At 52.5% G+C, this 12,469-nt stretch overlaps 5 protein-coding genes across 5 annotated transcripts; 3 read left to right on the forward strand and 2 right to left on the reverse strand.

The window, feature by feature from the left end:
* Window positions 1-2,239: 2,239 nt before the first annotated feature.
* On the reverse strand, window positions 2,240-3,856 carry Z517_06127 (uncharacterized protein; the record flags this gene model as incomplete). The annotated part of the gene is made up of 2 exons (XM_013427869.1): window positions 2,240-3,755; window positions 3,801-3,856. The coding sequence occupies 2 exons, from the start codon at window positions 3,854-3,856 to the stop codon at window positions 2,240-2,242; spliced, it is 1,572 nt and encodes a 523-aa protein (XP_013283323.1).
* Window positions 3,857-4,976: 1,120 nt separating this feature from the next.
* Window positions 4,977-6,209, reverse strand: Z517_06128 (uncharacterized protein; the record flags this gene model as incomplete). Its single annotated transcript, XM_013427870.1, has 6 exons — window positions 4,977-5,042; window positions 5,102-5,238; window positions 5,293-5,325; window positions 5,395-5,840; window positions 5,900-6,015; window positions 6,072-6,209. The coding sequence occupies 6 exons, from the start codon at window positions 6,207-6,209 to the stop codon at window positions 4,977-4,979; spliced, it is 936 nt and encodes a 311-aa protein (XP_013283324.1).
* Window positions 6,210-6,471: 262 nt separating this feature from the next.
* On the forward strand, window positions 6,472-8,173 carry Z517_06129 (uncharacterized protein; the record flags this gene model as incomplete). Its single annotated transcript, XM_013427871.1, has 2 exons — window positions 6,472-6,567; window positions 6,614-8,173. 2 exons carry the CDS (start codon window positions 6,472-6,474, stop codon window positions 8,171-8,173), a joined length of 1,656 nt encoding a protein of 551 aa, XP_013283325.1.
* A 620-nt stretch (window positions 8,174-8,793) lies between these two features.
* On the forward strand, window positions 8,794-9,141 carry Z517_06130 (uncharacterized protein; the record flags this gene model as incomplete). The annotated part of the gene is made up of 1 exon (XM_013427872.1): window positions 8,794-9,141. The coding sequence occupies one exon, from the start codon at window positions 8,794-8,796 to the stop codon at window positions 9,139-9,141; it is 348 nt and encodes a 115-aa protein (XP_013283326.1).
* Window positions 9,142-10,139: 998 nt separating this feature from the next.
* Window positions 10,140-12,047, forward strand: Z517_06131 (uncharacterized protein; the record flags this gene model as incomplete). The annotated part of the gene is made up of 1 exon (XM_013427873.1): window positions 10,140-12,047. The coding sequence occupies one exon, from the start codon at window positions 10,140-10,142 to the stop codon at window positions 12,045-12,047; it is 1,908 nt and encodes a 635-aa protein (XP_013283327.1).
* Between the last annotated feature and the right edge of the window lie 422 nt (window positions 12,048-12,469).

A 12,469-nucleotide genomic window follows, 5' to 3' on the forward strand; every position in this document is an offset into this window, starting at 1 on the left:
AACAAAAAGGACAAGTGTACGCCACGAAAGGCCACTCGGACAGAAAATGAGAGCGGCCGACCAGGATTTTGACGAGAGACCAAAATGGCCGACCCAGTAAAGAGGGTTAGATGCTACCTGATTGAGGTAAGAGACAACTTTATCTCGCAGACGACAAAGCCGGAGAAGAAGGGATAGCGACGATCAGGTACTTCTAGCGAGAGTAAGATTGCAGGAAGCTTGACTGTGAGTCTTCAGTCCAGCACGAGCTAGGTTGATGAAGGGACCTAGCCCTCGGGGGTTTTTTGATGAAGTCTGTTAGAGGTTACTGCAAGTTCGAGGGGAAGTGGAGTAGACGGGAAGTCTGGTTTGAGGACCAACGTTTCATTGCTGGCACACACTGCAACGAATATGTGGGCTCTGGAGTTTGTCTAGCGTCAACGACCCACGGAGACCTGCCGGACTTACAAAAGTAGGACCGAAACCCAGCAGCAAGCGGTATTGGTGTTTTTCTTTTTCCATAACCGTTCTCATGTACAGGTATCATATCCTTGTCCACGATGGATCGGTGTTTTGACGTCTTGATATTGACCGTCCAATTGAGAATGTGGAGAGTGGATGGCGGCATGCGCCCAGTGATCGGGCCCTTCGCTTAGCAAGGAGAAAAAACGTCAACAGGCAATCAAGATGGGCTTAGTCCTTGTACGTACAAGTACACCATCAGCACCCATTCTGGGTAAAGCTCCAGGTACCAGGCCCAGACGCCTGAGCCCGGTTGCATTGGAGCGGTGGCCGAGAAGGTCAAGGCGTCCCAGAGCTAAACTAGAGTTGTGCATCTTGTTCGCAACAGGTGAGGGTTGACGTGACGAGGCTTGAGCAGGATCCAACCAACGGCGGCTACGGGCGCCAAAGGTACACAGTAGGTAAATACTCCGTAGTATATCGAGGTTATTTTTTTGTCTTTTGTCCACCAGCAGCCATGTAGTCCACTCTCTTGCATAAGGTCTTGGGCTATGGAACGGCTTTCGCGCAGAAAACGGACGGAGGAGAAAATTGTGGGATTCATGATCAAACACGTGCCCTGCCGTCTTGTCTCGACCCAAGTCTGACAGTGGGAGCTTGTTGTCATGGTTGGCTGCAGTCTCAAACGCCACTTTACTGGGGTCCAGCCCCTTTGGATTTATCTTGAGGGAGGTCAGGCGGCGAGGCGTGTGCTCGGGATTTGAGTGAGGTAGCCAATACTGAGAACTTCCTCCCATGCAAATTCAAGCTTTGAATGGGTAGTGATTGATGTTGTACAAACCGCTGTGCTCCGAAGTACATATGCGCCAATGTGAAAGTTGCCTGTGGACCTAGTAGCAGAGAGATGATGGTGGAGGTCTCACACCAAAGAATGAAGTCAGTCATTTGAAACCCTTGAGCTGTGAAATTGGTGTGGAGGCGGCGTCATTTGACCTGTCAAGGACCTCCACCCCTCCCAACCCCTTTTCCCACAGCTCAGCTCAGATCGTTGCCATTTCCACTGCAAGCTCCTGAAGATTAGACACAGTTCCTTGTAACTCGCCCTTGTCCTGGAGGTCACCAGCTCCATTGTAGACAAGTCGCCTGTCTACCGAGTACAAGCGCGGGAATTACGAAGTCCGCATAACCGGGGTTGGTGCCTTGGATCATACGAAGTGGCAGCCCGTTGTGGGAGACGAGAGACAATTACTCCGTACTACTACACCGCTGCTCTGTCAGTCTCGCTTGCACGGACATTTCCATCACTACTGGGTATATAAATACTCTGTCTTACCCTGAAGTGCCCGGCGTCATGTAAGGTCTGTCGATCACTTAAGCGGCAGCACGGCGCAAGAAGTTGGGTTGGAAGCTCCTGTGTTTGGTACAAAGCTGCACACACCGCCTGCACTATGTGATCGCCAGGTATCAGAATGTGCCCAATCCCTCTCAAGGGCATAGGTTGGGAGTGAATATCCTTTGGAGCTCGCCGAGAGGAGACTGGTCGCACCAGTCTGACGGCCCCGATCAGATGTTGAGGCCTGGGCATCTCACAGTCCCCACCCAACCTCGCCCACCGATTCCTGTTGATGGTAAGCGTGCACACCTGCGAAGTACTGGGTGCAAAGGGCTCAGTGGCGAGTTGCCTTCCACTCTGCCATCCAGCCTTGAGCCGCTTCTACGATTTGCCTCTGTGCGTTGGCCACTGGAGCCGGTGGCAGGCTTGGTGTTGTCTCATTCGGAAACTTCAGGATAGAAAAAGTCAGCGCATGTTCACCATGGCAAAGACTACTAGCCCGACATCTAGGTCGGGATCGCCATTGGGAAGACTCACCAAACCATTTTCATCCCAGTGATGCACTGCTCCTTGAATTAAAATGACAGGTTCGCTCGGCGTGCTTGTTTGGTTAAGGACGTCAGGCTGAGATAAGGTCGCTAACGCTGTCGCGGGCCGCCAGGGGTCGGCCTCTCCTCCTATGGTTGCAAGTCTGGGATAGGAGATGTTGAAGCCGCCATATTTATTGACAGCGTTGACATCAGGCGGCGTAGTAATGTTGAATGCATACCGGCAAACTTGCGTAAGATATTTGACGGTCAGGAGACGGGATATGAGAGGAAGGCGGTCATGGGGGACACTTGCTCCGTCTTGAATATAGCCCCATTCCTTACAGTATTGATACGGCCATGACAGTGCATTGTAGTTGGTAATGTTCTTATCGGTATACATGGGCGCCGATTCATTGTGAGTACCATAGCATTCATCGAACGTACTGTCGCATGACCCAGCATAGCTATCGTTGGTCCATGCCAGCCAGTTGAGCAGAGGGTTTAGCAGTTGTGCGCTCTCATTGGCCCATCCGCCCGCTTCTATCAGCGCTGTGGCATTGTCCTTCATAGAAGCAGAGCTAGGCCAAAGAAGAGTGTCGGAGCTGATATTGCCGCAATAGTAGCTGAATTCCGGACTGTTGACCTCTGGGTCCCAGTTTGTCGACTGCCACCAGCCAATTCCGCTCGACACGAGGTTCGCCAGGTCATCGTTGTGCGTAAGGGTCTGCATACCGAGGCCTTTCTTAAGCTGTGCAACAGTCTTTGCGTCATTCTTCTGGAGGATGTTATCCATGATATTGATCAACTTCGTTTGTGCCGCGATACATGCAGGTGGACCGTACTGGCGAACCGGTTCATAGTACGCCCAATAATCATAGATGGCTTTCGTAACTCCTGACGATGAAATTGCGCCCCAGTAGATCTCAGGGTATAGCTTGCGCAAGAATGCAACGATTCCGCCAGAGTATGAGCCTCCATAGGCCAGGTAGGGCGTGCCGGGGGCCGTTAAGTTGAGATTTTCCATCCCCGGAAAGACGATGTGTGAGGCAAAGTAGGCTTGGTCAGCTACGGCTTGGTCTGTGGACAGAAACCGCAAATTCTTGGTCGACAGGTCAGGTGTAGGAAAGCTTTTCCCATAATATCTGTGTTCCAAGACCACGCCGATACCATTTAGAGCCGACGCGAGCTGGTACACGATTCCTTTCTGCAGGTACGGTAGGCGCTCGCTGGCATCTGCCTCTCCGCTTTGTAAGACTATTACAGGTCCCCCGGGCTTGTAATATGTTGCGTCGAAAAAGTACCGCAGCTTGAAGGTTTTATTGGAATGCGGCTCGTATCGGGATTCATTGTGGAAGTGGTCTACAGGCATAGAAATGTAGTGTTCCGGGTACAGTTCCGTTGGGTCAACATCCTGCCGTGCTGTCAACCTGTGGGGTGCAGGCGCAAGATTTCTGCGTGATGTTAGGCAATGTTTTGAAGCTAGTCAGACAACCTACTTCGCCTGTCCAAGCCCAGTGAGGGTAGCTGTTAGGAGAGCATATAAGAGCCTCATCTTGCATGAATGGAGAACGCAATGAGAATCAGAAATGAAAGGGACAGAAGGTAGAGAAATAAAACAAGACAATCAGCTGGCAGGAGGCTGTCTTTCCCACACACATGTGTCTTGCGCAACCAACCTGTTTTTTTGCCGCTGAACGTAACAGTTGCAGCGATCCACAAGCTCTTTAACCCCGCATGTGGAAGGTATGACACCTTAACGGCAACGCGTGGAAGTCGTTATCGGGAAGCTTCAGAAGCTTGTTGGCCATGATGTTATGACAATGCAACGTTGATGCGGGCGCAGGGCAGCAGCCTATAACCCAAGGGGAAGGTGTGCAAGTGATCGTCAAGCAACATACACAAGACAACCAATGTAAATGTGGACGAAGGAATGGGCGCAGATCCAGGTCAAGCTGGAGAGCGACCTCAGCTGACACTGATTGGAGATAAGGATAACAAGCACCTCGGTAGCGCAACAAGCTCGTCAGATCTCCCGGCCACCCGCGCACATGTTCCGCGGCAGGGGTTGTGATGCAGGTTGTTGCCGAGCCAATATGTACTTTTTCAGGGCCATTGCATAGCAAATTTGCAGAGATGAAATGCGAACGAATCGGGCCTCGAACGGATATCGTAAAGAGACGAAGACATTTGTATTGCTTGCGTTGATAAGGAACTGTAGCACTGAACGGGATGTCGGGGGGAGGAAGTAAGCAGGGAATATCGGCCTTGCAACGGGTAGACTTTCGCCAGAATAAATCACAGGAAGGTAGTACTTGATCGGGCCCGAGCCACTCAAAGGGGCGACAGACACGAACTGCAACATGCTGTCTGTACCTCGTCGTTGGATTTTCACTGAGCTGCATGGCTGTTATAGCAAAAGCAGGCCACATGCCAAGCTTTTTCCAGGGCCAGCCAAGCACTAATTCCACGTGATAGCGTGATATTATATGACGTCAAGGGCCAGGAACTTCATCGATCTCTCCTTCCTGTTTTGGTGTTCCAGGACAAAGACAAACCAAGCTAGTCCTGGTCTGGAAGTAGCCTTCTATCAAAAAGACCATGAGGTTCACCGACTCCCACTTCTGTCAGATTGCCTCTTTCTTGATCTCTAAGAATCCCAGATCCTTGCGCTCCTATTGACCGTTGGCCAGAAGAACTCGTCCACCATCGACACAAAGGCATCTCCCGTCCACATACGCCTGATAGTTGGCTGTTTAGCAAATCTCCCCCTTTTTGACGCAAGGACTGCTCAACTTACCCCAGCTTGGCTGCTCAGATAGAGCACTGCTCCTGCAATATCTTCCAATTTGCCTATCCTCGCTGCTGGCATTGCCTTGAAAAGCTCTGCAAATTGATTATCGCCCTCTTCAACGGGGTTCATTTTGCTAGGGACAACTGTGACCAGGTTCAGCCATTTTCTGATTGCGTGCACGTATTGCTTCCACTTACAGCCTGGATTGATGGCGTTGACTCTGACATACCCTGGGTTCAAGGCGTGATCAGCATTGCTTTTGATTCCGGGCTACCAAGGTGACGGGAGGCAACACTCACATCTCGCGAACTTGCTCGCCAAGAGCGCGACCAAATGATCAATTGCCGCTTTGCTGGCCGCATAGCTGGTCAAATCGACATTTGTGCAGTTATGCATACTAGCACAGCTGCTAGTAATTATCATCACCCCTCGACCCTCATCTCGACCTCTTCGGCCATTCCCAATGTCAAGATTGCTCGCTGCGACCAGCAATTTTAGCAACGCAACTGACAGAAAGTAGTGGGCTGTGACATTGACACGGAATGTATCATCCCAATCTGAATGTCGCGAAGACCACAGAGACTCTTGGAGTTCATCCAAAGATGCAGTTTTGACGTCGCACATCTTCAGTGGGTCTCTCCTGATTCCGGCGTTTGAGCAGAGAATGTCCAGGTGAGTTTCATGCTTTTCGAGTTCTTTTGCGACAGCAGCGATCCCTTCTTTGGAAGATATATCACTCGCAAATCTGTGATTTCATCAGTCATTGTGGCGTTACAGCGATGCTTGGTTTGGCAAAACGACTACCCTACAGCCTTCCCCCCCGATGACTTCCCCATGTCATTCAGCTCAGCCACCACCGTTTCAATATCATCCGTCGGTAAGGCAGTGACATACACCTTTGCACCGTTCGACACCAGACCCTATTCCACATCATCAGTCCGACTACTGGTGCGAACACGGAACGGCTGTCGCTCACCTTTGCGATCATCAGTCCAAGGCCCGAGCATCCCCCGGACACCAGGGCAACTCGGCCCTTGACGCCAAAGAGATCAGCTACAGAAAGAGATGACATTCTCAACGGGTGACTTGACGCATCGCGGAAGGGTGCGTTCATGGTCTAAAAGTGAGGACAGTAGCGGTGCACCACGGCCCTTGCCGCCAGAAATCACCGCCCGTTGTTCTCCGTCCTTGGGTCCATGGGCCCGCACAAGTCCGCCAGCTCGCTTCTCCATACTTGATCGACGATTTGGCGGCAAACGGTCTAGAGGATATAAAATTGCTTCTGGTTCTTCAATCCCATTCCTCTCTGCTCTCCTAGGCATACATCGAATGTTCCAAGGGGGACTTCAAACTAGATCGAAGAGACCTTGACAGCAATGGCACCTTCATTGGCTGGTCTCCTTCGAGCCATCAATCACGACTACGCTCTCTGGATCACCGTGGGCCTCTTGATTCTGCTTGGGCTGTACAAGGTCATTGACATACTCCTCGTTCAATGTACAAAGCTGACCTTAGTAGTGGTCCACTGCCACCGACATTCCGAAAATCAAAGGCATCCCAGAGATTCCTGGTGCTCTACCAATACTCGGACATCTCCAACAACTGGGGCCCGATCATGCAACGGTTTGCGAGGGATGGTGGCGGAAGTATCGACAATCCGTGTTTCAAATCCGCCTGGGTAACACCAGGGCTGTCGTGGTAAACTCTTTTGAAGACGCGCGGCGGATGCTTGTTGGCCATCAAAATGCTGTGATCGACCGACCAACCTTGTACACGTTCCACGGCGTGATTTCCACCACTCAAGGGTTTACCATCGGGTCTAGCCCATGGGACACATCCTGCAAGAACAAAAGAAAGGCTGCCGGTCAGGCTCTTGGCCGGCCTGCGATGCGTGGATACTTTGATATGTTCGACTTGGAGTCCTACTGTATTGTCCGTGACCTCTTCCGCGACAGCAAAAACGGCAAGCTCGAGATCGGTGTGCGACCATACATTCAACGATATGCCCTCAATACCACATTGACTCTCTGCTATGGCATCCGGATGGACAACGTCTACGACGACATGTTGAGGGAGATCTTGCACGTCGGATCAGCAATCTCACTCCTGCGGTCGGCCTCAGAAAACTACCAAGACTACGTTCCAATCATGCGCTACTTTCCCAACAACGAAAAGATCCGTCGGTCAAAGGAGCTGCGTGATCGTCGTGACCGCTACCTGAACTTTCTCCTCAACAAGGTCCGAGACATGATCAAGAAAGGCACCGATAAGCCTTGCATCAGCGCGGCAATCTTGAAGGACGAAGAGACTAAGCTTACGGGTGTTGAAGTCTCGTCAATCTGCCTCTCCCTTGTTTCGGGAGGTTTTGAGACTATCCCGGGCACCTTGACTTCATGTATCGGTTCTCTTTCCACCAAGGAAGGACAAGTCTTCCAAGACCGTGCGTATGAGGACATCATGCGATACTATCCAGACCCTGCAACTGTATGGTCAAACAGCTTTCAAGAGGAGAAGGTGCCATATGTCAATGCCATCATTAAGGAAGCTGCTCGGTACTACACTGTCAGCGCCATGTCACTGCCTCGGAAGACAGTGACCGAGGTTGACTGGAATGGAGCCAAGATCCCACCCAAGACCATGATCCTCATCAATGCTCAAGCCGCAAACCATGACGTCGATCACTTTGGTCCGGATGCTGCGGCATTTAACCCAGAGAGATGGCTGAACGACGAGTATGTGGCGCGGCCGTCGACGACAGTGCCCGAAGAAAAACCCAGTCAGGGCATTCAGCATTTCTCATTCGGCGCAGGGTCCAGAGCTTGCTCAGGTCAATTCATAGCAAGTCGACTCTTGTACACAGCGCTTATAAGGCTGCTGGTGTGCTATAAGATCGTGGCCAGTGAGACAGAGCCTCCCAACACGGATTATGTCGACTACAACCAGTTCAAGTCAGCATTGGTTGCTATTCCTCGAGATTTCAAGGTCAAGCTTGTTCCTAGGTATGATGAGAGTGTGATCCAAGAGGTTATGGCTGCAGCGGCCGAGCGGACAAAGGATTACTACAGTGAAGAAAGCTGAGTATAGGTTGGACGACTTTGTCCTACTGTTATCTCTGCGCCAGATATCACGATGCCACGATTTTGAGCTTTGATAAGTTGAAAAGCCAGATGAGCCAGCCTGTGTGAAGTCAAAGCCTGTCAGAATCCTTTGGAAAACGGCGAGGTCCATGAACGGATGACCTTGCTCTGTGAGAGTAATTTTGGTGACATTGCACTCCATCTCCTCGTGGTGTGTGGTACCATGTATCCAGCCGACCAGAGTCCATAGTTCTCTTCAGTCTATCTTCAGTCTACCAATATTAACTTATGAGCATACCTCGTCTCTGCCTGCCGGCGATGTCTAGTATCCGTTCCTGCCACCTCGTGTCTGTAGACTGATCGCTCTGAGCGCGCTTTCCCAATCACCTTCGCCAGGAACGAAGCAGGCACCAACGACTCCATCTCAGGTCGTGAAGACTTCACATCGACCTTGACCGTAGCTTTACCAGATATACCAACTGATGACTGACAGAAGACATTGCTATATGGTCATGTTATCTTGATACCGCATTCTCATTTTCGTCATACTCCGGCATCTCTTTCAGTGACTATATCGATCATTCCCCATCCCAGGGGTTCCGGAGCTTTCTGTAAAAAACCATGGCCACATCGACGGCATCGCCATCCCCCTGCTCGATACTCGAGAAGCAGTACTACATCACCCTCGTCAATCTGATCCTCCCATTCTTCTTCTCTCCAGCTCAGTCGATGCCTGACGTGGCAGCAAAAGACCTTAGTCCTTTCATTCACCGGAGTGCTAATTTCTACGAGTTTCCCCACATGCTCACTGCTAGAGCCAGAACAGAATATTTGACCCGCCCATCGAGCCACTACGAGACCCCTGAGGCGATACTTCAAAGATACCAAGTACGAAGTGATGGACGATATGGTTGTTTCGGTCTCGGCTCATATTCGCCCAACTACAACCTCTGGGCAAACAGGGTCTGAAGAGGTCGGGAACTCAGTACCAAATCCACCCGGTAACGGAATTGCTAGGATGAATGTCAAGGCAAAAGTGGCGGTGGAACTGCTCTGGACCGCCACTATAGCAGAGGATTGTGGCGAACACTTGAGGAAAGGCCTGCAAATGCAGAGCAGGATCGCCGTGTTTCTGGATTTCCACAATGGGCAGCTCATCGAGCAGAGGCACTACAATTGCTCTTTTCCTCCTCCTTCTCGACCAGCGGGGCCATCAACATCATGATGGGGAGGACAAGCCGTTCGGAGATAGCAGCATGAAACTGAATGGTTGGAGGAAAGGATGATCGTCTGGATCCCTTGCGACCTCAGCATCCACCACTCGGTCAGGCTTCGGGTTTTGTCCTTGTTGTCCACGTCCATGAGAACTATTTTGGGGCCTTCGCATATACATTCTTGTTTGTCGCCCGTCGTGGATCCTGGAGAAACAAACGGACATGTACTTTGTAACCCTGACTCGCATTGACGGCTCCGGACATCTGCGTCGCACTCGATCAACCCACTCTTGCCGTCATACCTTGGAATTCTCTTGCACGGAGAACGACGTCGCTTATCATTCCAGTTCAGCCTTGTGGTTGGTGCCTCAGACTTGCAGGATGGAGGTGACTGCCAGGTTCATGTAAATTAGTTGCCAGGGGAGAAGGGAATGAATACCAAAAGAAAGACGGGATGACCGCTTGCTTGCCAATTTGCTCTATTGATTGAATTACATCTCTGACGTGCCTGCCCCTAGATTTGAATCAACGTCGTGGGTGCTGCTCTAAGCGACGAGTCCTCTAAACGTCGACCAGCTCCTCGCCTTAAACTTGCTGGTGATCGCCAGGCCAATCAAGTCAGCGTACACGGTCTACAAAGGGCCGGTAGGGCCTTGTCCTTCAAGGAGGGAAATAAAGGCAGAAAGAATAGTAAAGGTGTAGCGGCAAGCTTTGCGGACAAAAAAAACCAGGGGGCGCCACGCTCAAGTCAGAATGCCATCCTCAACGCCCGCCACAGGGGTTGCGGACGTCGACGTCGACGTGCTCATTGTCGGCGGCGGCCCCGTGGGCCTCAACCTGGCGTACCAACTGCGACGATTCTCGTCTGCGCCGATCAACCCGGATGCATCTGCGACGCCCATCTCGGTGCACGTGGTCGAGATGCACCCCAAGCCGGTGCAGGAGAACTTTGGGCGGGCGGTGACCTTCTGGCCGCGGTCGATGGAGATCCTGGCGCAGATGGGGCTTGCGGACCAGATCACGCAGCAGTGCGTGGCGGTGCGGTCGAGCGCCGCGTACGACACGACGGGCACCGAGGTGTTTGGGCGGGGGTGGAGTTTCGTCGAGGGCCTCGAGGACACGCGCTTCACGTTTGCGAGCGTGCTGCGGCAGAAGTTTGTCGAGGACATTTTCCGCGCCGAGCTGGGTCGGTTGGGCGTCACGGTCGCCGAGAACTGCAAGTTTGTGGACCTCGCCGTGGACGAGTCGGTCGAGGCTGGTGGCAGGGGGAGGGTCAAGGCCACGATCCTAGACCGCAGCGCGGGCGAGGACAACGAGAGGGAATATACCGTCAAGTGCCGCTATCTGATCGGCTGTGACGGGTCGAGGACGCTGGTGCGCGGAGCCGCGAGAATCGAATCTGACGGAGACCGCACCGAAGACAAGTGGGTCAGGATTGACGGTGTCCTCAAAAGCACGACGATGCCCAAGCCCAGGTCCTACGGCGCCATCGAGAGTCCTCTGTACGGCAACGTCCTCTGGATCCCGCTCGACCACGGTGCCACGAGGATCGGATTCGCGCTGAACGACGAGCGCAGGAAACTTTACAAGGAGCTCAACCAGGAGGTGTTTTTGCAAGAGGCGAAGCTGTCCGTCAAACCGTTCGAGATTGAATACGAGAGGGTGGACTGGGCGAGTGTGTACAGTGTCGGACAGCGTGTGGCGAGGAATTTCTGGGCTAAAGAGGCCGTCTTTATCGCCGGCGACGCTGCCCATAGCCACAGCTCGGGAGCAGGCCAGGGGATGAATGCTGGCATGCACGACGCGGTGAATCTGGGCTGGAAGCTAGCGCTGGTGTTGACGGGAGTGCTGAAGAGAGAAGTTCTCGAGACGTACGAGCAGGAGAGAAGGCCGAATGCGCGCAAACTCATCAAGTACGACGAGGATATCAGCGTCCTCGTCTCTGGGAGACTGCCAAAGGACTGGCCGGGAGATAAAACCGAGGATCCGAATGTCGTTTTGGGAAGGATACTGCAGGAAGCCAAAGGCTTCAATACCGGCCTGACCATTGGCTTTGAACCGAACATTGCTGTTTCACGGGATGTCAGTGAGGAGGACGCTGAGCTGGTGGCCAAGCGATCGATCATCCCAGCACCGGCCATCGCCGGATACCGCGCTCCAGATGTCCAAGTGTTGACTCCTGCACTGTGGGAACCGGTCTGGCTGCACACTCTGATGGCAAATCTAGCGAGATTCTATGTTGTCGTCTTTATGGGCAGGTCGGCTGAGGTGAAGAGCTCGTTCCTCAAGATGAAGGAAGACGTGCAAAAGAACCAACACCTGAGACTCGACAGGGTCCCGGGAACAGCAGCAACAACAACAAACGGGGCGCACGTCAACGGGTCCTCAACATCTCAGTCTCGGAAATGGCCTGTAGACTTCCTTACCATCCTACCTGAGAAGGTCGGTAATGCCTGGTTCGAGCTGGGGACTGATCCGCTGGGCCGAGTGTACTATGATGTCGACGGTGGCAAGGCATACCAGAGATATGGAGTCGAGGTCGATTCCGGGGCTGTCTTGGTGGTCAGGCCAGATGGCTGGATCGGTGCTAGGTTTGGTCTCGGGACGGGAGACGTTGTTGACAAGATCGACGCGTATCTAGGTGGACTCCTTTACCGATAGATATCTGCATAAGTAGAGGTAGTCTGTAAGAAGAACATAGATCGTGACCGTATGAGTCAACAAGGGGCGAAGTGGGTATTGGGTAGAGGATGTGGTAGGGAGGAGCATTATGTACAAAGCGCAGAGTACGGTGGAGTATACTCTCTCGGTGTTGCCCGCTGCGGAGAAACTGGAGCAACAGAGGTATCGACGCTAATCCTTTTTGGGTTCATGCGGACTTGCGCGAGGTTCCTTATCAGACACGCAGAGCTTCGCTTCCTTCTTCCCCAGATGGCCAGCCTGCCAGCCTGCCAGCTCAATGGTGTATGGCCCATTTGTCGGCACTGGCAGCGTGGGGACACGGTCACCACCCGTAAAACGATCGGACTTGATCAATCAAGGCCAGAGTTAAGTGCCACCATGCATCCGTATCTCCAGACTTG

This window comes from Fonsecaea pedrosoi (assembly GCF_000835455.1).
Source record: "Fonsecaea pedrosoi CBS 271.37 unplaced genomic scaffold supercont1.4, whole genome shotgun sequence".
Lineage (NCBI taxonomy): Eukaryota > Fungi > Ascomycota > Eurotiomycetes > Chaetothyriales > Herpotrichiellaceae > Fonsecaea > Fonsecaea pedrosoi.